Raw genomic sequence first — 26,360 nt, 5'->3', positions numbered from 1 at the left:
CATTTAAAAAAAGGGCACATTTAGTAATATTATGCATACAAATAAAATGACATCCTTTTTTGTGACAACTTTATTGACCAAGGACCAATAGCCAAAGGAAATTACCACATAAAACTGTCTGATATTGTTTATTTGCAGTTTTATTGTATAAATTTGTTTATGCACCTGGTAGGGTGGCATATAGCATTTGAACTGTCTGTCCGAAAACTTTAACATTGGCCATTACTTGTGCAATATTGAAGATAGCAACTTGATATTTGGCATGCATGTGTATCTCAAAGAGCTGCACATTTGGAGTGGTGAAAGGTCAAGGTAAAGGTCATCCTTCATGGTCAAAGGTCAAAATAATAAATCCAAAGGAAGTAACAAGCTTTAAAGGGAGATAATTTATATTTATCATTTGACAGGTACAGATCATTTTTACAAGGGAAGTAGTATTTTTTATTATATCCCTTTAAAAAGTATTACTTCCCTTGTAAAAATTATCTGTACCTGCCAAATGATAAAAGAAATTTAAAAAATCAAAGTGGCGCAGTAGGGGGCATTGTGTTTCTGAGAACACATCTCTTGTTTTTTGTCTATTTCATTAACCATATTTGCCTAAGTAAGGAACAATAACGGACAACAAAAAATTCATTGTAAAGAGGCCAATGTTATCTATGGATTCATTCTTGAAATTGTTTTAGATGCACCGAATTGAATATGTAATTATTTGCAGCAATTATGTGGTAGATGTATTGGTTTTATTTGTTATAGCAATTTTTGAATTGTTTGCACACTCTAAGATTGAACTATGACTGTGTGATATCCGGCTGGGATTACAAGTGTGAGGCAAGTCACGAGTGGAAGCTGCAGAATCCGATGACCGGCCTTTCCCAGCCTTTCTATATTGTCCTGGTTGAAGACGGCTCAAGACGCTATGTAGCTGAGGGTATTGAATGATTTAACCCTTTCCTCCATAAGAAGCGAAGTGAAATTGGCTTTTGCAACCAGAAAAAAACAGAACAGCCTGCGAGTAACTCGCGTTCTGTTCAGGTTTTAAGCTGTTTGCTGCTCATCAGTATCTAAGGGTTGGAAATGAAGCCTTAAAAACTTGAATCTAGTGAGAAAGGTCTTTAATTAAATTTAACTTTCTGATGAACATTTAATGTGTCAAAATATGTATAAGTGGTAAAGGGTTTATTTTAGTACCTTTGTGTGTCTTTAGAAAGAGAGCCCTTGAATTGTTACTGCTATAAATGTTAACTCTTTCAGTGCTGGAACCGAATTTTGAAGGCCTTTGCAAACAATTTGGATCCTGATGAGACACCACAGAACATGGCGTCTCATCAGGATCCAAACTGTTTGCTATTCTGATAGTATTCTTTGAAAAAAAAATCAAAGAAAATGCTAATTTTAGAAATTCAGCAGACGACATTTAAGCAGACGACAAATTTCCCAGCATGCAAAGGGTTAATGACGTTGCAGTGTTATTACAGCTAGCTTGGCAATTAAATTCACCTTGTTGAAAAGGGTATGGTAAGCTCAAAACAAAGAACTTGACCTTTTACAAACTTGCTACTGGTTTATATGTTATTGCCCAGTGTAATTTTGTAAAATCATTTGCAGTCTTTGAAATGTAAAAAGTCAATGCACTGTACTGATGGTATATCAGAGCTATGTAAAATAGATCATATATCAACATGTTTTTGCAGTTTTAAAGGCGTTATGTCATTCTTATGTATCTATGACAAGTATGTTTTAACAGTCTATTCTTGAGAACAGTTACTGCTAGAATAACAATACCTAGTCAATTGCATGAAGGCAATTAAAAAATTAAAAGTACAGAAGTTCTAGTGCTATGGAACCCAGAATAAATAAATGCTTTTTTCCATTATCATTTCATTGAAGTATTTTATATTTAAAACGATAAAATAGAGTTTGTGATTTGTATCATTAAACATTGTAGGGCAAAATATACTGTGCTAATAAATATTCTGTAAAAGCATAAATAACTACCACTTACACCTGTATATATATATATATATATATATATATATATATATATATATATATATATATATATACATTTACTAATTCAGCGTGTTTGAATTGATCTTTTACATGTTAAAGGTCAAATATATGGGTCAAAATCGCTTATTTAATGACTTGCAATATTGAAGATAGCAACTTGATATTTGGCATGCATGTGTATCTCATGGAGTTGCATATTTTGAGTGGTGAAAGGTCAAGGTCGAGGTCATCCTTCAAAGTCAAAGGTCAAATATATGGGGACATAGTGTTTCACAAACACATTTCTTGTTTATTATGGCCCCACGGTCCCACCACTATAGTGGAGGACATATTGTTCATGCTCTGTCTGTTGCTTTGTTTGTTTGTTGCTCCAACTTAAACATTTTGCAATAACTTTTGCAATATTGAAGGTAGCAACTTCATATTTGGCATGTATGTGTATCTCATGGAGCTGCACATTTTGAGTGGTGAAAGGTTCAAGGTCAAAGGTCAAATATATGGGTCAAAATCGCTCATTTAATGTACACTTTTGCAATAATGTAGATAGCTACTTGATATTTGGCATGCATGTGTATCTCATTGAGCTGCACATTTTGAGTGGTGAAAGGTCAAGGTCAAACATATGGGGACATAGTGTTTCACAAACACATTTCTTGTTTAATTTATCACTGCCACCAACTGCAATAAGATTCTTCAACCCTGCAATATACATTATGATGTCAGAAGAAAGAGACAACAACAAGACCTCACAATAAGCTTGTAACTGATTAACAAGTTTGAAAAATTGCTTTTTCATCTGAATTGTGAAATACTGACCACTGGCGGCTTATGTCAGGTGACTGTCTTACTCTGGTGTAATGAACACAAGTTTTTGTTGGGAAGGGGGATATAGACTGATCTCTTTACTCAGGGGACCGCTTTACTCAGGTGCCTGCTTAGTCAGGTTGGACTGTAAAATACTGGTAATGTAATTTTTAAAATCAATTTCTTGCATATACATTCTTCTTAGTTTGACTTAGCTAAATACAAGATAAATGTAGGTTTAGGTTTGTGAAATTGCTTATCAAAAACTTTACTTTGCATTTACCAACTTTGATGAAACTTAGGTCTTTAATGCCAGTTGGGCTAAGGGTCTATTTTGAAAGAATAGATGAAGAGTTTCTTTTAAATAACTTCATTAAGGATGGAGATATTTTAATTAGATTTTATGTGAGGGTAGCTAAGTTGCTGATCTAGCGTGGCATTACATTTCAGGCCAGAAAGGTCAAGATCAATTTTACTAACAATAAAACAAATATCGCCTGTCAGTATCTTATGCTTGGATGTAGATACTTTGCTTTAATTTTTGTAAAGATAGTGTACATGCAGACCTGGTCGGGGATCATATTTGATGCTTAATTGGTTTAGGTCACTGGTACACAATAAAGAAAAAATGTTTCCTCAAAATATTTTTTTTTTGTAGGTATTATTATATTGTGTGTGTATCGAGCATATATACGGTTTAAGCTTGTGGTTGCATAATGTGCCAGTTAGGTCAAGATGAAGATCATTTTGACTTTATATGAACCATGCTCTGTGAAAAGAGGGGTTTAATTCATATGCGTAAAGTGTCGTCCCAGATTAGCCTGTGAAGTCTGCTAAGGCTAATCAGGGACAACACTTTCCGCTTAACTGTATTTTTGCTTAGAAGATACATTCTTTAAACAAAAAATCTTAATAAAGCGGAAAGTGATTAGTCTGTGCAGGCTAATTTGGGACAATACTTTGTGCACATGCATTAAACCCCCTTTTCACAGAGCACAGCTTATATATGATTGACGCACTAAGTAGTGTTTTGATGAAGGTGTTGTGTTGAGATATGTGTGTAGGTAAAATTTATGCTGACCTTTCTAGGGATTTAATAGTTATTATACCCCCACAAACGAAGTTTAGGGGGGTATATAGGAGTGAGCTTGTCTGTCTGTCTGTCTGTCGGTCGGTCTGTCTGTCGGTCCGTATTAAGTGTCCGCTCTTTCTTATTCAAGTTGTTTTCATCCGATCTTCACCAAACTTGGTCAGATGTTGTATCTAGATGATGTCTAAGTCAAGTTCGAATATGGGTCATGCCGGGTCAGAAATTAGGTCACGGGATCACTAAGTGCGTTTTAAACATTGAGCATGATGTCTGCTCTCTAAAAAATTCAATAATTTTCATCCGATCTTCACCAAACATGGTCAGAAGTTGTATCTAGATGATCTTAAGGCCAAGTTCGAACATGGGCCATGCCAGATCAAAAACAAGGTCATGTGGTCACTTATTACGTTTTACACATTCAGCATGGTGTCCGCTCTCTAATTCAAGAAGTTTTCATCCGATCTTCACCACACTTAGTCAGAAGTTGTATCTAGGTGATGTGTAGGTCAAGTTCGAACATGGGCCATGCTGGGTCAAAAACTAGGTCACAGGGGTCACTAAGTGCGTTTTAAACATTGAGCATGGTGTCAGCTGTTGTTTGTGAAGACAACATGCACAATATTCTTAGTCAATGCGGCATGTGGGGGTATTCGTCACGTCTGTGACAAAGGTCTAGTTTGAATTATAATGAAATAATTGGTAACACTATGAAACTCTAGTTTTGGCTTGTATTGATAATAATTTTCAAAGTTGAATTTTACATATAGCTAACTACCAGTATGTAACTATCTAGTTTTGGCTTGTATTTATGATAATTTTGGAAGTTTCATTTTGCATAAAGCTACCAGTATGTAACTATCACATATATTCAACATAAAATATGTCTCCACAGTCATAAGTGATATATCAGGTGACTGAAATGTACATTACTTTTTCAAAGCAGAAAAAAAGTCAATCGTGCTGTCATGGGACAGCTCTTGTTTCTATATTGTTAACCCTTTGCATGCTGGGAAATTTGTCGTCTGCTAAAATGTCTTCTGCTGAATTTCTAAAATTAGCATTTTCTTCATTTTTTTTTCAAAGAACACTATCAGAATAGCAAACAGTTTGGATCCTGATGAGACGCCACGTTCTGTGGCGTCTCATCTGGATCCAAACTGTTTGCAAAGGCCTTCAAAATCCGGTTCCCGCACTGTAAGGGTTAATTCACAATTGAAAACAAATTGATGAATATTGCATGCACTATTGGTGTCTATTTAAGTCTTTCCATCTGTGTATACAGGTGATTGAACTAGAGGTTCGTAATGTAGTGCACATCGGCCACGAGCTAGGAAAGTCAGGGGACTATACTCTACTGAGAACTGCACTAGAGTGGTCTGTCTTAATGAAGGGAGATAATATTGAGGCCCGTATGAATCTGGCAAGAATCAACCTCCATCTAGGAGTCAACTTAGAGGAGGTAGGAGTTTCTTCGACTGATACTTGTTGACCCAGTCCCATTTTTCTTGAATTGCAAAGAAGTCATTAATCTCATTTCCAGCTGACACCCTTAACAGACCATCCAGATCACATACTGTTTCAACAAGTATAACTTATAGTAAACCATTATTGGTACATACAAGGAATCAGCCTTGTCTTTACCTATGGATTTTTTTCCAATGTTGTAATGATTATTATTTCAACTTATTTGATTCATCTTTTTCAGAGTTTTAATTCTGCATGTATTTATGATTATTACATCTGGATCATGTACCAGGGTGTTCTGTGTACTTTACTGAAACATGTGTTATTAAGTGGAAGTATGAATGTTTTTCTTGCAAATGTATTTAAATGCAGTGTATTTTAAAATAATAATTACAAGTGGTTTCTTAAAATTCCTCAAGTGAAAATTTCACTCATGAATAATTATCATACAGTTAGTTGTTTATTACACAATATTGCACTGCCAGTTGTAATGTGTATAAACTAATGCATAATATAGACAATTTGAAAGTTTGTAAAGTGCAATATTTGCCAGTGTTAGAAATAGAGTTTGGCTCAGGGGGGAAATGAGGCCTAATGCATTGCATTTTGGCCGTGTTCTGTGAAAAGGGGGTTAAATGAATGTGCGTAAAGTGTCGTCTCAGATAAGTCTGTGCAGCCTGCACAGGCTATTTAGGAACTACACTTTCCGCTTTTATGGTATTTTTCGTTTACAGAAAGTCTCTTCTTTGCATAAATCCAGTTTAGGCGGAAAGTGTCGTCCCTGATTAGACTGTGCGGACTGCACAGGCTAACCTGGGACAATACTTTATGCACATGCATTATATCTTGTTTTCACAGTGCAAGGCTCATTTAGTTTTTTTCAGGGATTAACCTATTCAGTCCTTTTGTTTGAAGGAAGTCTCTTCTAAGCAAATATCCAGAATAGGCGGAAAGTTTGGTCCCTGATTAGCCTGTGCAGAGTGCAGAGGTTAATCTGGGATGACACTTTAGGTACATGCATTAAGCCCCGTTTTCACAGAGCAAGGCTTATATATTTTTGTTAACTTCTAATGACAATTTATATGCACACTTATTTTACATTTCTGCTTTAAGGCTCAACAAATGTTGCAATATGTGGCGGGTACAAGATCTCTGTCTACAGCACTGTTTGACCCTGTGGCGCATTTGCTTAATGCTGTAACAGAGAAGGCCTCTGTTCTAAATGAACGAAACAAAAACCACAAGGTAAGTTTGAATGTCTATTCAGACAATATAACTCAGAATAAGGTGTAATTAATTACTCATTTTTCTGTTAATAATGATACTCTGTGATAATTGTATATCTACCCCTTAGGTATGTTAGGTACAATTTTACAGAATCAAATTTTTTATGTTGCAGATAAAAGTCATAAAGAGGAAGAAATCTAAGACTGTTGAGTTTGCTGTTGGACTGGTAATGATACATAAAAGGTACACATATCTAGGCTATTATGTTGTTTAAATCTCTTCAACAGATTTTATATTTATATAACTATGTTTACATAAAGAAAAATTTAATATTTTTTTATGACAAAAAGGACAGCTGTTTATTAAGTACAGAGTATTTGGTTGCATAACTATAAAGCAATCATCTAAAATTTGTATGCTTCCTTAGGGGGGCATATAGTTGTTGCTCTGTTCGTCTGTCTGAATGATAATTTTGATGGAATTGAGGTTTTGTAGGTCTGCAACGAAAATTCTTGAAATTAATGATTTATTTAATTAATAATTTCAATCTGTCTGTCCATTCTTCTGTCAGGCTTTCCCTATCTGCAGAGAACTCAGACACTAATGATCTGAATTAGATAAAACTTGATATTCAGCTCCAGTATAGGTTGGACATTTTACATCTTTTTTATGTTATTAAGGTCTTATGATTTTTCATTGAGTTATAGTCTCTTTATCTGTTTATGGTGGACATGCACATAATAATTTGCTTATTTTATTGTATAAAAGAATTGCTTAACACAGTGATTCAAAATTACGTATATAAAAGAAGTTAAGTATTGAATACAGATATGTTTGTTTATTGAGGCAGAGGATACTTGAGGCATGTGCCCCGCTATTGGTTTAAGTTTTCATGCTGTGCAAAAAACATATCTTTAGTTGACAATTGCTTTATATGTGTGTCACGTAATCGTTCATAGTTCATGGACGACACATAGTTACTAACAATGTTCATTACTCTTAAATTACCGGTGTGTAGCCTATCATTCGATGTCTCGTCATGCGCGTATTGCCAAGATGACGAGTTTTGCATAAACTACCATTTTCTCGTGTCGCGCATGGGACAAGTCCGTCCCTCCATATTTATGTCAGTTTCTCTGCATAATGTAGGATAAAATATTCAACAACACCACATATCAGTTTCTAGTCCAATTTAATGTCTGAATTAACTAATATTTATGCCCCCCTTGCTTTGCTCATGTCGGTCGGTCCGTCCGTCCGTCCACCAGGTGGTTGTCAGACGATAACTCAAGAACGCTTGGGCCTAGGATCATGAAACTTCATGGGTAGATTGATCATGACTTACAGATGACCCCAATTGATTTTGAGGTCACTAGGTCAAAGGTCAAGGTCACGGTGACCAGAAATAGTAAAATGATTTTCGGATGATAATTCAAGAACGCATATGCCTAGGATCATGAAACTTCATAGGTAGATTGATCATGACTCGCAGATGACCCCTATGGATTTTGAGGTCGCTAGGTCAAAGGTTAAGGTCACAGTGACCCGAAATAGTATAATGATTTTCGGATGATAACTCAAGAACGCATATGCCTAGGATCATGAAACTTCATAGGTAGATTGATCATGACTCGCAGATGACCCCTATTGATTTTGAGGTCACAAGGTCAAAGGTCAAGGTCGCGGTGACCCAAAAAAGTAAAATGATTTTCGGATGATAACTCAAGAACGCATTTGCCTAGGATCATGACACTTCATAGGTACATTGATCGTGACTCGCAGATGACCCCTATTGATTTTCAGGTAACTAGGTCAAAGGTCAAGGTCACAGTGACAAAAAACGTATTCACACAATGGCTGCCAGTACAACGGACAGCCCATATGGGGGGCATGCATGTTTTACAAACAGCCCTTGTTCAGTTATACAAATACGTTGTAATTGCTACATGATTGTGTCTTTTCCATCTGTCCACCTCTAGGTCTAAACGCTAACTGAACTATTTCCCTCTAACATTTGCCCCGTGAAACTCAGTTATGAATCCCATTGGTCAGTCTTCTAAATAAGCTGATTGGCTAGATTACTAAGAATCCCATTGGTCAGTCTATGCGTTGCTTGACCAATACAAACATACCCGGACTTGTGTCAACTATACTATTCTTGAATCTCTCCCTCATCGATAAGCTTATATGTGCACTTTGTGACTGTCATGTTTACTGGCCCTTTTGATAAAATTTTCAATATTTCTTACATGAGGTAAACCCACATATTCCACGTACAATTTCAAACCATAATGTTACATGTTGTTTTTTTGTTGGGGGGGGGGGGGGGTTTAACACAAGCGAAAAAAAAAGAAGTTTTCATTTAAAAAAAGTGCACATTTAGTAATATTATGCATACAAATAAAATGACATCCTTTTTTGTGACAACTTTATTGACCAAGGACCAATAGCCAAAGGAAATTACCACATAAAACTGTCTGATATTGTTTATTTGCAGTTTTATTGTATAAATTTGTTTATGCACCTGGTAGGGTGGCATATAGCATTTGAACTGTCTGTCCGAAAACTTTAACATTGGCCATTACTTGTGCAATATTGAAGATAGCAACTTGATATTTGGCATGCATGTGTATCTCAAAGAGCTGCACATTTGGAGTGGTGAAAGGTCAAGGTAAAGGTCATCCTTCATGGTCAAAGGTCAAAATAATAAATCCAAAGGAAGTAACAAGCTTTAAAGGGAGATAATTTATATTTATCATTTGACAGGTACAGATCATTTTTACAAGGGAAGTAGTATTTTTTATTATATCCCTTTAAAAAGTATTACTTCCCTTGTAAAAATTATCTGTACCTGCCAAATGATAAAAGAAATTTAAAAAATCAAAGTGTCGCAGTAGGGGGCATTGTGTTTCTGAGAACACATCTCTTGTTTTTTGTCTATTTCATTAACCATATTTGCCTAAGTAAGGAACAATAACGGACAACAAAAAATTCATTGTAAAGAGGCCAATGTTATCTATGGATTCATTCTTGAAATTGTTTTAGATGCACCGAATTGAATATGTAATTATTTGCAGCAATTATGTGGTAGATGTATTGGTTTTATTTGTTATAGCAATTTTTGAATTGTTTGCACACTCTAAGATTGAACTATGACTGTGTGATATCCGGCTGGGATTACAAGTGTGAGGCAAGTCACGAGTGGAAGCTGCAGAATCCGATGACCGGCCTTTCCCAGCCTTTCTATATTGTCCTGGTTGAAGACGGCTCAAGACGCTATGTAGCTGAGGGTATTGAATGATTTAACCCTTTCCTCCATAAGAAGCGAAGTGAAATTGGCTTTTGCAACCAGAAAAAAACAGAACAGCCTGCGAGTAACTCGCGTTCTGTTCAGGTTTTAAGCTGTTTGCTGCTCATCAGTATCTAAGGGTTGGAAATGAAGCCTTAAAAACTTGAATCTAGTGAGAAAGGTCTTTAATTAAATTTAACTTTCTGATGAACATTTAATGTGTCAAAATATGTATAAGTGGTAAAGGGTTTATTTTAGTACCTTTGTGTGTCTTTAGAAAGAGAGCCCTTGAACTGTTACTGCTATAAATGTTAACTCTTTCAGTGCTGGAACCGAATTTTGAAGGCCTTTGCAAACAATTTGGATCCTGATGAGACACCACAGAACATGGCGTCTCATCAGGATCCAAACTGTTTGCTATTCTGATAGTATTCTTTGAAAAAAAAATCAAAGAAAATGCTAATTTTAGAAATTCAGCAGACGACATTTAAGCAGACGACAAATTTCCCAGCATGCAAAGGGTTAATGACGTTGCAGTGTTATTACAGCTAGCTTGGCAATTAAATTCACCTTGTTGAAAAGGGTATGGTAAGCTCAAAACAAAGAACTTGACCTTTTACAAACTTGCTACTGGTTTATATGTTATTGCCCAGTGTAATTTTGTAAAATCATTTGCAGTCTTTGAAATGTAAAAAGTCAATGCACTGTACTGATGGTATATCAGAGCTATGTAAAATAGATCATATATCAACATGTTTTTGCAGTTTTAAAGGCGTGATGTCATTCTTATGTATCTATGACAAGTATGTTTTAACAGTCTATTCTTGAGAACAGTTACTGCTAGAATAACAATACCTAGTCAATTGCATGAAGGCAATTAAAAAATTAAAAGTACAGAAGTTCTAGTGCTATGGAACCCAGAATAAATAAATGCTTTTTTCCATTATCATTTCATTGAAGTATTTTATATTTAAAACGATAAAATAGAGTTTGTGATTTGTATCATTAAACATTGTAGGGCAAAATATACTGTGCTAATAAATATTCTGTAAAAGCATAAATAACTACCACTTACACCTGTATATATATATATATATATATATATATATATATATATATATATATATATATATATATATATATATATATATATATATATATATATATATATATACATTTACTAATTCAGCGTGTTTGAATTGATCTTTTACATGTCATTTATTTCAGAAAACTACTGATGTCTTTTTTGCCCTTTCAAAATAGGAGGTTACACAATTGTCAGGTTTTCAAAGGCAGAATAATGCCCTATTTAAAACAAGTATTATGCAGTGTGTTTAATATTGTCCTTTCAGAAGACCTAGAGGTACATCCGGACCCACATATCATCAGCCACAGAGAAGTAGGCAAGTATTTCAGCACATTTGATGGCTATCGCTACATCATGAACTCTGAGAAGGTTGCAGAATACCCTGATGATGAGGACTTCAGCAAAATACTGGTCCACCGCCACTTCGGCATCACACTGAGCATGACCTGCAATGGATTTGATGACTTGTTTTTTTTTTTAAACCTATAGATCTTTTTACAAAAAAATGTTAAACAAACAACAAAACATTGCAAGGCTATGGCGGAAACATGTTTAGTACCTAAGACATTTTAATAAAAAGTGACGTGTTTGTACGATATATTTATTTTTATTATAGATCTCCTAGAAATACAACAAGTACTGGTTTAACCCAAGAAATAAACTCAGAAGCATCTCATTCACTGACTCTTGGTCACTTGAGGTAAAAAAAAAACTAGGTTACATTAAAGAACAAACTTGTTTACACTATAGAAGGCACATTTTATGTCCAATAGGATTTAATTTAACTAAAAATTGTTTTCTGTAATACTATTCTTTTTAACTGTGCCTCTATTTTATTATGCCCCCCCCCCCCTTCAAAGAAGAGGTGGTATATTGTTTTGCTGGATGTTGGTCGGTCTGTCTGTAGACCAGATTGTTTCTGATCAATAACTTGTAAACGGACTGACTAAAATAATTGGCCTGATACTTCCCATGTGCATTAGCGTTGGACAGTTGATGGCTCCTATTGAAATTGGGGTTACTAGATCGAAGGTCAAGGTCACTGTCACACTAAGTGTGAAATCGTTTTTGATCAATAACTCGTCAACTTATTCACCGATTGGCTTGATACTTCTCATTTGCATTAGACTAGAACAGTAGATGAAATTGACATGACGCCTTATCAGTGATCGCTCCGCCCACTTAATCACGTGGCTCAGAGGGAAGAAAACCTAGACAAGCTAACACCAAAATGGCTTTTTTGCCTATAGACTGCATATAGATTTACGCGATATTCCGGATGATTTTATGGACTTGTTTAACACCATATTACACTTGTAAAGGGGTTGATGCCATTTAGTTATTATGCAAATGCAAAAAATATACGATTAAAGAGAACATCAGCTATTTATAACAGGTAAATCGGTACATTAAATACGCTCTCAAACGCGTGCGCGCTTACCGAAATCGAACCCGTTATTACGTGTAATGGTGGTATTTGCAATAAATTAACACTTCACCGGTATTTACACGTGTTATTAACAAAATTATTACCGAAACATTCCCCCCTACCCGTGTATTTGACACGAAATAGCGCTTTATAACTGGGAATTCGGTGAAGTTTTACGCGCTTTCTGACGCCGGGTGGGTACCTCACTCCCACATGTTATTGCGTATAAAAGTAATATTAATCATATTAAACATTGCTTATGGGACATTTATCAATCACTATAATTTAAAGCGCAAAAACAACACAGTAAGTTTGGACATTGTCTGATATAAAATTAGCGTTGTACGAAATGGAATACGGTCAGGCTATTATAAATTAATAAGGCTACCAATATCAGACGCTCGCGCAGGTACCGACTTCCAGAAGTTACCGCATTTATTGGTTAACTAATATCAGTAATAATAACTCTTTTACAATAGCATTTATCGATACGTCTTTATTAAAATAATAAAAAAATGGGTTTCACTTGTTTCTGACACACACAGAAACGCGATTTTTAACGGGGATTTCGTAAAGTTACACGAATTGGTTACCAAAATTCTCAATTATTTTACATGCACACGTGACATAATACATTCTTAATAATGCTTAGTTATTGCTTATATGACATTTCAAGTTTGTGAAATAAATTAATTTTCTATAAAGGGGATCTCGGTAATTCTTGAAGCTTCCACTCGCTCTTGTCAAGACCGCATTGCCGCGTTGGAAATGGTATAAATTTAATTCATCTAACTTTTCTTTCTGGATACCAAATGTCAGAGTTGCATAAACCCTTTTTACACCGTTTTTGCCATATTTCATTTCCGTTTTTTAATCCGAACAAAATAAACGAAACTCGTTTAAAAAATGAGATCTAGGCATTCGAGCTCCTCGTGTGGATTAAAGGCGCTTATTTGTGACACCACATGAGTGCAAATGTGTAGATACCGTTTATAAGATAATATATATCATGTCACCTTCAAATAACATGTATGATGTCAATTAAGTGCATTACTATCAGAGTAATAAAACACAGCATGAATAAGGCTGCATGCTGGGTTTTATTTCTCTTTAAGTAATGCAGATGAACCTCGCTTCTGACCTAGTAACTAATAAAACTATTTAAAAAAAAGTGAAATATTATGTGATAATCAGATCAATAACATAAACTATTTAAATCTGCTAGTATATCCGATAAAAATACATTATAATTGTCTTTGACAGTGTTGACGTTCAGTTGTTCGTGGTGACTACCGCATGTATTTATACATCTCTTACACTTCTCAAGATCTCTTTTTGGCTTTGGAAACGATATAAAATTAAATGTCACCAACTAATCTTTCAGGATATCGATTGTCCGAGTTACATAATCCCCATTGACACCGTTTAACCATTTTTAATCGTTTTTTTAAAGAGGAAAACAAAAGAAACTCGTTGGAATAAAAGTGAACCTAAACATGTAGCTTGTCTAGAAAATGGCGGACAGGACGTTGCTAACGAGTGCGCCCGATTAATCGATCGCTGATTGGTGGATCAGTTCTATTGGGCGGAGCGATCATAGATAAGGCGTCATGTCAATTGGGATCACTATGTCAAGGTCACTGTCACAATAAGTGTGAAAATATTTTCTGATCTATAACTCATCAAAGAAATGACCGATAGGCTTGATACTTCACATGTGCATAGGCCTTGGACAGTATATCGCCTATTGAAATTGGGGTCACTAGTTCAAATGTCAAGGTAACTTTAACATTCAGTGTTAAATTGGTTTCCGTTCAATATGTTATCAAAGATTGAGTGATGGGCGTCATACTTTGCAGATGCACTGACCTTGAACCTTAGATAATCCCTATTAAAAATTAGGTCAATGATCAAAGTCGCTGTGAATTGAATGTGAAAATAATGTTTGATAACATGTGAGCGAATTGACAAGTTCTGGATATTTTGAGATATTAAGGTTTGTACACCTTGTAAGGTATTCCATTTGGGCCTGGTGCTGACTTGGATCTAGCCTTCTTGATTATATCTTGGACCTCCTTGAGGGTTGGTTCTCCCTCAGTAAATGCAACAATGGGCATGGGTACTGGGGCTATGCGTTCATGTCCTCCATCTGCATATGTCTCGCCTGATCAGAGTGCGTGTTCTTCAGATGCTCTTCAACCTCCTCTTTAGAACAATTCAGCTGTCCCGCTTTCTTCTCTTCAAGGATTTCCTTGCTAAAACCATAGGGATTGGAAAGAAATCGTGATCTTTGTCTGGCCTTCTCCCTTCTGGCTTTCCGTATCCTTTCGGCTTTCCTCAGGTCTTGAAGTCTGCGTCTGGTGTGGTCTCGTAGTTCCTGTAGACCAATTTTCTCTAACTCTGATGCCTGTCTGTACTGGTTCCCCAAGTTGCGAAGGTCCTTCCTCAACTTCTCTATTTCTATCTGCCGTCTGTTCTTGGCGACTGTAGTCTGCTTCCTTTCCGATGGTGTCACCCCAAATCTTTCCTTCCCGACTGCATATATCAATCTACACATACTCCTCAGTTTCCTCTCTACTGTTCCAAGTGACACCTGTTCCACGATGCCATCTACATCCTCATCAAACTCCTTCCACTGTTTGTCGTTTATAGCTGGCCATTTGATGCGCTCTAGTCTGTCGTCTGTACGGCTGCCCTGGCTACCAAGATTATGTTCTGTTCTTGTAGGCTCATCCACCTGTTCCACTTCAGATTCGTGGAGATCCTCAGCACTGTGGTGTTCTTCCTGGCTGTGGTCCTCCTGTGTCTCACCAGACAAGTCTGTGTACTGTCTCTGATCCGGATCAGGCTGACAACCCTTCCTAGACCGATGTATCTTGAGACCCCTGGCATTCTTACAGATTTTTCCGCAAACACACTGAGCCGTCTCTGTATAGGCTTCACCTGTCAATGTCCGTTGTACTAGCCGTGTCGATTCCGTTGTGTCCGTCCTATTGGATCTCTCTTCCAGACCCTGGGGGTATCTTTCTGTATGTCTTGTTGTAGCTGTTCTGTGAGTAACTCCTTACGGAGTCATCATCTGGGGGTGCAGGCCCTTGATGCCCAATTCCAGTCTCTCCTGGATGTCCACTGTCTCTCCAGTTGTCATCAATCTATTCCTGGTTGTCATCCAGTCTTTCCTGGAAGTCACTGATTCCTCAGAAGTCATGTTGTAAAATACAGATAAACTGCTTTCCACTAATGTCGTCAGCTAGGTACCACTTGCCATTGCTTGATCCTGTATCATTTTAGAAGAGAAATAATACTTTATTTTATCATGATAGCATGTATAGCACAGAAAAACAATTTCATATTGTTGTGTTGCACTGTGTGTACATGTCCAGAGGAAAACAGTAACACGTCTCGTAATTTTTACCTTGCATTATTTTGAAAGTTTTTCAATGTTTCTCCTATCATTTGTCTGTAATGTTCTATTTAGTTTTTAGAACATGAAAAACAGGGGGAAAATATCTGTTTACATTAAAGGATCATTGCTCGCACCATAATGTCAAAAGGACATGTCCTTCACATTAAGATACAGCTGTGCGTCTCTCACCACATTTTGGAAACACGATAGATAATAACAAAGATGTCTCAACGAGGTTGTTAAACCAACCCAAGGTCATTGAATTGTAGATAGTACCATACGAGCTCGCGTAAGCACACAAGACATATGAACCATCAACTGTTGAAAAAATGCGTAAGCCTCTTCAATATTTTTTTACGTGAACATTAAATATAATGGTATTTACTACACACATCCTACTGAGTATAAGCAGAAGTATTCGACCGTTCAGTTATGGTTATTGTTCGAAATCGTTTCACCTGCAAAACGCGTAATATGTTATATGAAAAAATATATTACGACTTTTTGCGTGCATCTTTTTTCAATGTTTATACAGAACACATGTCAATTTTATGTATTTAATGAATCCGTCTCCTAAACATTCCAGTGATTGGAAATAGATGGGACTTTCAAATAAAATGCACATACACAAGGTGATTGCTAATTGAGATTTATAATATGAATACATTTTAAAACGTTACGATCTATTTATTTCATTTTCTTCAATATAAATACACAGCGAAGTATACTTTAAAATGTGTAACTTATCTCATTACCGTTTCTGATATAAGTTGTTTTTTTTGTTTTATTTTCAAGGAAATGCGTAAACATGTATATATCTCCGTTAATTGGTTAAAATAAACTACAATACCAATTTTTGTTCGCATGAATTATCCTCAAACAACATTAAACCACATATCAGTCCACACGCGTAGCTTGAAAAAAACACTTAGTGTGGTGAGGAAACCAGTGTTTCATGCTATTGAATACCATACCAATGGTGAAAAAATATTAATACAACAATGGAGGTAAAACACAGCTCGTTTTTTGGCGTCCTTAAAAGGCTTGGACTCATATATTTATGAGATCCCAACTTTTGGGGATTGTTTATAGACGCCGCAGACAAACGATGTTGGTACCAGCACGTGTAATTTGCAACCCAAGATAATGTTTACGAAAACGCTGAGTAACGCTATAAGGCCCTTTATCCATCCACCACTTAGTCAAGAAAAACGATCTCTTTACAAGCAGCGTTCCTTTACCAAAGATTATAAAACCAAATCTGAACTTGGACTTGATTAAAACTGATGTTGCACATGTCTTTTTTTTATTCGAATCGGGATATCGCGAACATTCCATTGTCGTGCTTTCCGGTCATTCAACACTCAACTCCTTAAGTTGCCAAAAAAAAGCTGGGAAGGTCTGTGACATAATTGGAAATTTGTTTACCGCCGATTCTATACAGAAACGGATTTCACACTATGATACATGGAATTCCGACATCGTCTTCTGTATTGTATACAAAAATACACAAATATTTGATGTAGACTATCTATAGTTATAAAATAAGCACCTATATCGGGACGTCGCTAGTGTTGGACAATAATAAGGCCAACGTCAAGGTCACTCGCTACTAAAATAGGGCTAAAAAGCCCGAGCATGACTTTTGCAATGCCTAGACAGAAAAACACGATCGTTTGCTTAATGATAACGTTTTTCTGCAGATTCTAATCACGTTCTCAAGTTTCCGATTTAGCATTAGCTTGTTTTACAGTATTACGTCCTTGACACCCCTGATAAGGCTAAAAGTATATAAGAGCTGACACAAGCACACAAGACATCAACAATAGTTGAAACCTCAAGATGCTCGGAAAACTTTTCGTAGTCTCACTGCTAGTGGCGGTGGTTGCCCTGACCGCGTCTGCTGCACGTAAGTACAACGTGTGCCTTCTGTCGTTGAAACATAAAAAAGTTTGCTTTCGTCTCTTCGATATTGTTTAATGTGGTTATTCAATTAAGTCTTCAACAATACACACATTTGAATAGATTGTATGCAGAATTATTGAAACACACAAAAGTTCTTTTTCGAAATTGTTTCAGCTGAAAAACGCGCTACATGCACGTTTTTAGGCGATGCAGGGTGCGAAGCCCACTGTTATCTTCTCAATCGCCAAGGCGGCTGGTGTGATGATCACAATGTTTGCAACTGCAGAAGTGAGACAATAGTTGGTTGACATATTCGAGGTAAAATACATATTTGCCGTATTGCTTAAAAAAAAAACTAATCGAACTTTTGACATGAATAAGATTTTACTGCATATCTAAATACAAAGAATAGGAATGTCAACTGCTACCAAAATAGTTATTCGAATATTTTAAAGAAGTTTCGTACGAATTGTCGAAAGTATTTTTTTTTCTAAAATTTGATTGCATGGTTTAGAAATACATGTATATTTAAAGATTATTTGACTTGTAATTCAGGTAACCGACTGGAAAACATCCCAGCTAATTGCGTTGAAGGGACGAAGAAAATTCTAATACAACATGTGATTGGCAATGTGACGTTTTAATTAAAATAAATCATTATAAAACCTTTCTTATGAGTTAGTTTTGATAAAAATCTAAAGAGCATTACAAACGCTAAATATAGTAATTCAATTTTTTTCCTTTTCTACGTTCAGCATTGACCTAAAAAGGGTTGACTGGATACTGGGTAAACGTAAAGAAGCTCGGTTAATTAATAGAGTAGTGTATTCATACGCGTAGGATAACACAATGATACATTACATTTACAGCACACTTACTTACTAAATAAAAGTGTTTTTTTTATTATAGTATCACTCTGGTCCATATAAACGGACTGCCAGAGCCTTTGATAATTTTTGCTATGGCTGCTCTGGCAGTCCATATGCACCCCTTCATAAACATGGGCGCAGTTCAGCGCAGAGAACCCGTGCGCTTCACTAAACAGACGTCGTTCGAGACATATTGAGGAAAATAATGAATAAACTTCATAAACAAGTAAAATTTACCTGAAGATACAAAGCAAAACTAAGTCAATAAAAAGCAATTATTTAATGTTTTAATGGTACCATTCGTATGTGTTTGTGGTTTAGACAGGTAAACGTTGATAAGCTCTTGCAGTTTCAGTGGTCCTTAATCATTGCATTGTTGATTAAATTTTGCAACCATGGGCAAGAGCCGGCGCATTGCAACTATCAGCTAACCATTCACGATTTCGACATTGTTAAATCACGTGTAACGAGACTGCCGAGATAACGAGAGATTTAGATGTTACAATATACCAAAAGATTTCCTACACAAATTCAATGTAAAAGCAATAACTTCAACAAAAAATAAAGTCAAACTGATGCGCATAGAGACCCCCATAACCATACCTTTTCTAAAAGAACATTCCAAGCCGCAATGATTTAGACAATAAAAAAGGGGAGTCATGCGTTTTGCAAGAAAGAACTCGATGCGAATCAGCGGTCACTGTTTTACAGCCATCAATTTACCGGGTTCGTACCAGTGGATGAGGGTTTCCCGCCATCTGTCAAAGTCTCATGTAGTCCTTAACCTTCAAGCAAATGAGTGAATTTCTGTTAAACATCAATGTTTTCCCTACCACATGCACATAGAAACATTCTAAAATAAAGTCATGGCAAGTGCCCACACAGAGAATTGTGTCTTCTTATAAATGATGTTCAGGTTTTTAAAGAGTATAGCATTGCACTCCAAAAAGATTAAGTATATTGTAACCTAGAGGAAAAATATGTTCTGAATGAAATGTGTTTTTCTTGCATATTATTATCTTCCTATTCATATTGCACCAATATATTAAGTTTGGCTGGATTATCTGTCCATTTGGCCATTTTAGATCACATTTTCACATGCGAGTGTTTTCGGTACGAAGAAGGCGATTTAAGGCCTGTTAAAGCTTAAATGTCCCTTTAAGATTTAAAGCTGTTGTGTTCAATATCTGCAACAAAACACCAAAACAAACCATATGGACAGGCACGTGGGGCTTATGCGGGGTGGGGAAAGAATGAATTTGTCAATTTCAAAGCAAAAAAATCCAATTTCATCCAAGACAAACAACAAATAAGCAAAATGAGAGATCAAAGATACTTTGAAGTGTAAAAATCAATAAGCTTCCTATAACTTGTTGTTTCACACTAATAAAAGTGTGAAATCTTGAAAGCGCCTTGTTGCTCGGAGCCCATTTATTTACCAGTCGCCAATGATATATTCTAGCATATAATGCCATGGGTGCCTTTAAACTGCAGCAAATGGTCAATATGCACTGCCAGCTGTCATTCAGAGGTTCAAGAGAATACAAAATTTCATATTTTGGGAGCAAAATAAGTACTTTTGACTATTTTTATGGTGGCAATCTGGTCAAAATGGGCGTTTATAACTGAGCGAAAGACAAAAATGCTCATTTTGGGGGTTTAAACTGGAAGGAAAGGTTAAAATGAACAAGATACATATATGTTAGAGAGCATTATAAGCTTAGAAATGAAGTTCTATGAAGTAACAGGGCCAAAAAGGCAGCTCAGATCAATGCAGGCTTCCTGAAAGAGGTTTCTAGTATATCTTCTGTGGACACAGCTTCCCGCAGAATTCTCAACACAACAAATATCATTGATCCATGTCACCTTTGTATGCAAAGACAAGCAAATAAGGTCAATACTTCCCATAAATCACTGAATGAGAGAAGCATGTACCAAATAAAAAAACTAAACTGGTTGCTGAAAGTGCCACATTTTGGCAAAAAGATCCCTCTAAGGTAAATGATGAAGGGGACATTTGCTACAACAATCCTATGTTTAAGGGGGACGCCACATCCTTTTAAGCCGGGACCATGACTGTAAGCATATTGTGAGAAAACAATACCAAACACAAGCTAATTGTAGGGTTACAAGTAGCATATATCAACTCAGATGCACTGCATACATGCTTAGGAACAAGGATAAACCTGTTAAGTGCCAACTTCTGCTGCCAACAAAGCACGAGCTTTACGTGTCAGGACGCGGAACTTTTCCATACAAACTGCACTTGGAATTGCATGGCGGCAAGGGTTTGAGTGACCACAAACCTGATTATGACAGTATTTTACACCTTAAGCATCATAAATATGCTTATTTACTTGTGTACATGATAACAATTTAGTATTATTACCTGTTTTACCATCAACAACCCTTATCCAGTGGCCCTCGGCTTAGTCGCAGACATTCCTCTACCTGAAAAAGTCAAAATTCCCAATAAAAAATAGATTTAAATGGCAAAAAGCATGCATTTAACCATTTTTAGTGTATTTCTATGAATAATATGAAGAAATAAACCTTGTTATGTTCATAATTGTACTAAATATGGAGGCTGCCTCAATTAAGTGTCTGCTGCACTGTCCAAACTGTAAAAATATCCGCCATTCCATATCGGTGAAATGGGGCTCTGTTTGAATGTTCATGCTTTATGCACAAGCTATTGTTGCGTTACTGGATCGCGGAGTCCCTGGCTTTGAATTCTGACTTCATGTAGCACACTAACGCTACACGGTCAACCAATATGCCTTTGAATTCAAGTCGGAAAGCAATTTAGCCCTTATTTGGCTATATCAGGGTTGGGGGTCAACTTGAAAAACAACTATTTCAGGTCAAATTATCTGAATTCATGCATTTAAGGCACTTATTTTCTTCTCTTTTGTTAAGAAATGACCAAACATCAGCTTTCCCCGTCATATTTTGCACTTGCAGATGATATTTCATTTTTACCTGAAGCTAGTTTAGGTTACAATATACCAAAAAATTTCCTACAACAGTATCCAGATTAAGTTTGCAAATCCAGATTATTTGCAAACTTATTTTTTTTATTTATTGAACAATTGTTATGAAATTTTGCATATTTGTAGGGGACAATTAGTACATACATATATTTGAAAAAAAAAGAGTTAAAATGTTTTTGGAAAAAAGAGTTATTTGATGATAAAGTTGCCATCCCCCATGGAATTTCAACGGGGTTTTGGCTCCCCCGTTAAGAATTGCAATTCTCCCACGGATGATTTTTCCAGACGGGATCAGGTGGTACTGGACAGGGTCGCGGTAGAGCTCAACATTTGGTCGCTGGGTGTGCGTATCCAGCCGTGTCTGGGCCAACTTCATCGGCTGCTCTTTATCGCTGATGTCCTTCTGAAGTTGAGCTATGTTCTCTTCCATCTGGGCCAGCACCTGAGAATAAATCGTATGAGGGTTTTCTAAAAAAAAAAACCTGCTTATTTCCTATATCCTAATGGACACTTAAGACATTAAACTTAAAAAAATTCCAATATCCTATTGGCTTCATTGTCCCTGATGGTACGCTCAATTTGTTAATTAATTGATGTTTATAATGTTCTATAAAATTATACCAATAATTGTGGGTTATTGGTAACATGTTAAGCAGTATTATTCGTGACAATATTTTTCAACAGGCTTTTCCTTCTTATTTCCAATTTCCGCACTGCTACTGTAACATTTTTCCTAATAACTAAGACATACCAGAAAATTGACAAAAATAGTTCACCTTGTTAAGATGGTCCTCCATTTGGGTGTCCTTGGTCTCAGCAATCCTCTTGTCGAAGGCGACATTGACCTCCCTGCACTGCTTGCGCATGTCGTTGCATGCCTGCTGGAGAATGCCATCAACAAGGGAGCGCAGATCCACCGAGCTCTGTCTCTTTCGCTCAGCCTTCAGGATGTTTGCTTGTGAGAAATCCTGCCAGTCCTCAGGTGATACAGAGCTAAAGGAGAATTCAAAAATAAAAGAATGGTAGACCTGGATAAACAAATAGGTATTGTACGAAAAAATTATATGACCGCATAGAAAACCTTGTGTAATTTTTACAAAAATAATAAATAATTTCCAATGGTTATACAGCATCCAAATGAAGCACTGGAGACATTCATGTAGACTTAATCAAAAAGTATCTTTGCCAGATGCATTGAGCATTTTAGTAAATTGTGCACATGTAAATTCCTTCCTTTATAAGTTTTTCACATCTGATATGCAATAAAAAAAGGCCAGAACAGTGCAGAGGATCTCAATTACAACTCACAAGAACCAATTTTCAACGAAAATTGACCACTATCATCAATTGATAGGATTCCGTTTAAGAAGATTTTGTATGCATTTTTTTTACAAATATTGGTTTATAGAGAAAATGGTTTAGAATGGTTTCACTTGTTCAGTGCTAAATTATGTTAACTTATGAAAATCCTTATCTGAAATATCAATTGGTTTTATCTTATGGTATTACACAATACAAAACTAGAAATAAGTCCATGAAAATCAAAGGCCCTCAATGATTGGTACTACAAAATTGCAACTGAAACACACATGAATCAAGAGATTGCATCTTTTGGCTCTTCAATGTGCTTTTCAAGGTGAGGTATACCGGTAAGCATAGCTTCCCATACAGTATAATGATAAATTTAAATACTTACTTGGCTTCTATTTTGGCACTGCCCTCATTGAAGTCTATGTTTGGAGAGTTGTTTTGAGTTGTTCACAGTATTCATCAATGGAAAGAACAGAAAACTTGTCCGTAAGGTCCTTTTCTAGTTGGAATTTTGCTTTACGGTTGAGTCCACAAAGTTAACAATGTAAATGTTGATACAGTTGTATTAAGTATGTTCATGTAAATGTATCCACAAATATACTGGTATAAGAAAGTAAACTGTAAAAGACGCATGGAAAAAATTGATACATGTATTTACCACTTTAATATTATAAACAGAATAAACTGAATATATACTTATTTTTGTTAAATTATGGACATAAATGGGAAAGAAGTGGAAAAAACCTTCACACCAATATGAAGATGCGTGGCTCTTAAAAATATGAGTTGAGGTTCATCCAAAAAACATGTGCATACTGCAAAAGAAATTGGAATCATATCACAAAGACAATCCACTATAAAGGGATATAATTCAACCAAAACTGGTCATGGTAAATATTCCTTTTTTTTTTAAATCATCCACAAACTAAAGTCATTAAGCTGTTAAAGTTCAAGCTAATATATAGTACATACTATAGGTGGCATCAACAATGTGGAGAGATGCATGTAGTTTATTACTACTTATGTAAACAATTTTCAATTCTAATTCACTTTTTTTACTTATGTAAACAATTTTCAATTCTAATTCACTTTTTTATATTCTACATTTTTAGATTCAAATTTTTGGTCCTTAGGTAATAACATTACATTATAAATTGCAATAATAAAATAGCTAAAAAATATAATTCAGCAATATTTTATTTAGTAAGAACTGAGATACTAAGTTACTCATTTTTTTAAACATTTTTCCAAATTGCTAAAACTTCTGATAGCAGGAAAAAAAGATTCATCCGTACAGTGAATTGCAATGTTATAGTGAAAGCAATATTTGATTAACTCAAATTTGACTTAATCAACACTTGAGTCAAACCAATCAAAGTTGTTTGCACAGGTAATAAAATTGCCCAATCATACTGCTATGAATGAATAGACATAAACACCTACTTATATATAGGTGGTACGTAAAGTTTCAAAGTGGTACATAAAAGGACTGGTACATAAAAGGACTGGTACATAGGGTGTCACAACCAGTAGCCTCCAGAGCTTTCTCTACACGTGTGTTAAATGCAAGGAGGTTGTCAATCTCTGGTGTGATACCTGCTAGTTTGTCATCCAACTCATCTTTCCAGTAGCGGATTTCAGCAAGTCGTTGTTCTGAAAATATGTTGAAACTGTTATTTAAAAATAATTCCTTTATAAAAAAAAAGACATAATATTCACATTAAACATTGACATTTGTTTTACAAGTCTTAAAATGGTGACTGCTATTTATGATCTTTGTTGGAAGTTGGAAAAATCCAAAAATCATACTACTTGTATGAACATGTATGTTTCCATGAATTCCGTTTCTCCATGGAGATATTTTATATTTAATGATGCAAAAGAAGATTGTAAATTTTGTATTCCTTATAACAAATCTACTTACAATTGTTTTTGTTAACATCCCTTTGGGTTTTTTCAGTTCTTTTTTTCAGTTTCCAATGAAAGACGCTTTGATTCTTCAACCAGCCTTTCGGCCGCTGCCCTTTCTGATTCTGCATTTGCATACTTTGTCAGGTTGGATGTAGTCCGTCTTCGTGGGTAAACCGAGTTGGTGGCTGGACTAGTTTTGCCATGACTGGAAAAAAGACGAGAAAACTTGACTTACGATAAGGTTTGCCATTGCAAAATTTAAATATAAATAAATAAAAAAAAAATTCCTACCAATTGGTAGACACTGTTAGAAAGGCAAACCGTGGCATCAACACAGTAGAGAAATATATTTCTCCTAAAGAAGAGGTTCGGATTATTTATTTTAATTTTCAATATAATAATACTGATCTGGTAAGAGAAGATTTTGGTATATCCTTTGTATATGTGCTAGGTAGATTATTAAATACACCATTTACACATTTCTGATATTGAATACTGAATACGTTGCCTCCCTCGAGAAATAAATCCAAAACAGGTCTGACTATATGAAAGCTGGGATAGCCTAAAGAGGAATTGTAATGTTCTGTGCATAAAATTTTGAATAAATATTAAATGTTAGTTTCTTTATTGTAACACATGACATTTTTGTAGTGACTTTATTTTATAATTTGACATATTTTTATTGTTTATCATGCAAAATACATGTATACAATTAGCAATCATAACATAACCAATTTTAATTAATAATTAGGATCAAAATCATTTTTATGCTAATACTACATTATTTTAGAATTTAAGTACATAAAATGAGACAGATATTAATTAGGATCAAAATCATTTTTATGGTAATACTACATTATTTTAGAATTTAAGTACATAAAATGAGACAGATATTTATGAAGTATTCATGGTGATGCTCATTAGAAAGGAACTTAGGGTTCACATGGGTTTTGAAAAGTAGCATGACCATAATAATATTGATGCTACTCTTTGTGCTACAAATTATACTGAGGTATTTTATAATTTTTTATTACAGTTTTGAAATTGAAGATATTAAATATCTTGTGAAAATGTTCCACATCATATATGTGATACAAAAAGAATCCTTGACAGTCACATATTCAACAGCAAGTCTGTATTTGCAGTACAATTGTATCAATTAATGATTTTATAAAAAATAATTTTACTAATATTCAAATAAGTTTTAGATTATTTGATTTAAGAACATTGAACAAGGTGTACCTTGCTGCAATTTCATTATGTAACATGAAACAATAGCAATTATTTCATATACACATACTAAAGTTCAAAAATATGTGTGTATTTGAAGAAATAACTAAAGGATATTAATAGTTTGCTTTTAAATTGATCAAATTTGGTTACGCTTACTAAGTTAACTCTTTAGTTAGCCAAACTGCAATCATTGAAAAAGCATCAAACACATTTTGATGTAAATCATTTTACTAACACTCAACTGAGCACTTTTGTACAGTTTTCATCCCTAAACCTATAGGTGTCAGCACAAAATCTTGTATTTTAAAGGCCAAGCTCTGTATTGAAAG

The 26,360-nt window shown here is 35.4% G+C and overlaps 2 protein-coding genes and 1 pseudogene across 6 annotated transcripts in view; 1 reads left to right on the top strand and 2 right to left on the bottom strand.

Annotated features, from left to right (window-relative positions):
* Positions 1-11,567, top strand: part of LOC127846491 (F-box only protein 21-like) — a 33,259-nt gene extending 21,692 nt beyond the window's left edge. Inside the window, exons 8-12 of one of the 5 annotated variants that reach the window (XM_052377775.1) lie at positions 5,190-5,366; positions 6,485-6,616; positions 6,771-6,841; positions 9,743-9,888; positions 11,240-11,567. In XM_052377775.1, the coding sequence (XP_052233735.1) occupies positions 5,190-5,366; positions 6,485-6,616; positions 6,771-6,841; positions 9,743-9,888; positions 11,240-11,463 (750 nt within the window). In that variant the 3' untranslated portion in view covers positions 11,464-11,567. Of the gene's footprint in view, positions 1-785; positions 932-5,189; positions 5,367-6,484; positions 6,617-6,770; positions 6,842-9,742; positions 9,889-11,239 lie in introns of all 5 variants that reach the window. The other 4 variants (XM_052377773.1, XM_052377772.1, XM_052377777.1 and 1 more) reach the window with 4 other exon arrangements.
* LOC127846027 (uncharacterized) lies at positions 11,276-15,671 on the bottom strand. Its single transcript, XM_052377205.1, has 3 exons — positions 15,662-15,671; positions 14,410-15,466; positions 11,276-11,420 (listed from the first exon to the last, which is right to left on the bottom strand). Exons 1-2 carry the CDS (start codon positions 15,669-15,671, stop codon positions 14,532-14,534), a joined length of 945 nt encoding a protein of 314 aa, XP_052233165.1. The 3' UTR covers positions 11,276-11,420; positions 14,410-14,531.
* Positions 15,672-17,879: 2,208 nt separating this feature from the next.
* LOC127846025 (tektin-1-like) lies at positions 17,880-26,056 on the bottom strand (annotated as a pseudogene).
* Between the last annotated feature and the right edge of the window lie 304 nt (positions 26,057-26,360).

This window comes from Dreissena polymorpha, chromosome 9 (assembly GCF_020536995.1).
Source record: "Dreissena polymorpha isolate Duluth1 chromosome 9, UMN_Dpol_1.0, whole genome shotgun sequence".
In the NCBI taxonomy this organism is placed as follows: domain Eukaryota; kingdom Metazoa; phylum Mollusca; class Bivalvia; order Myida; family Dreissenidae; genus Dreissena; species Dreissena polymorpha.
Note: the sequence above shows the minus strand (reverse complement) of the source record. Positions and strands in the feature narration are given on the sequence as shown.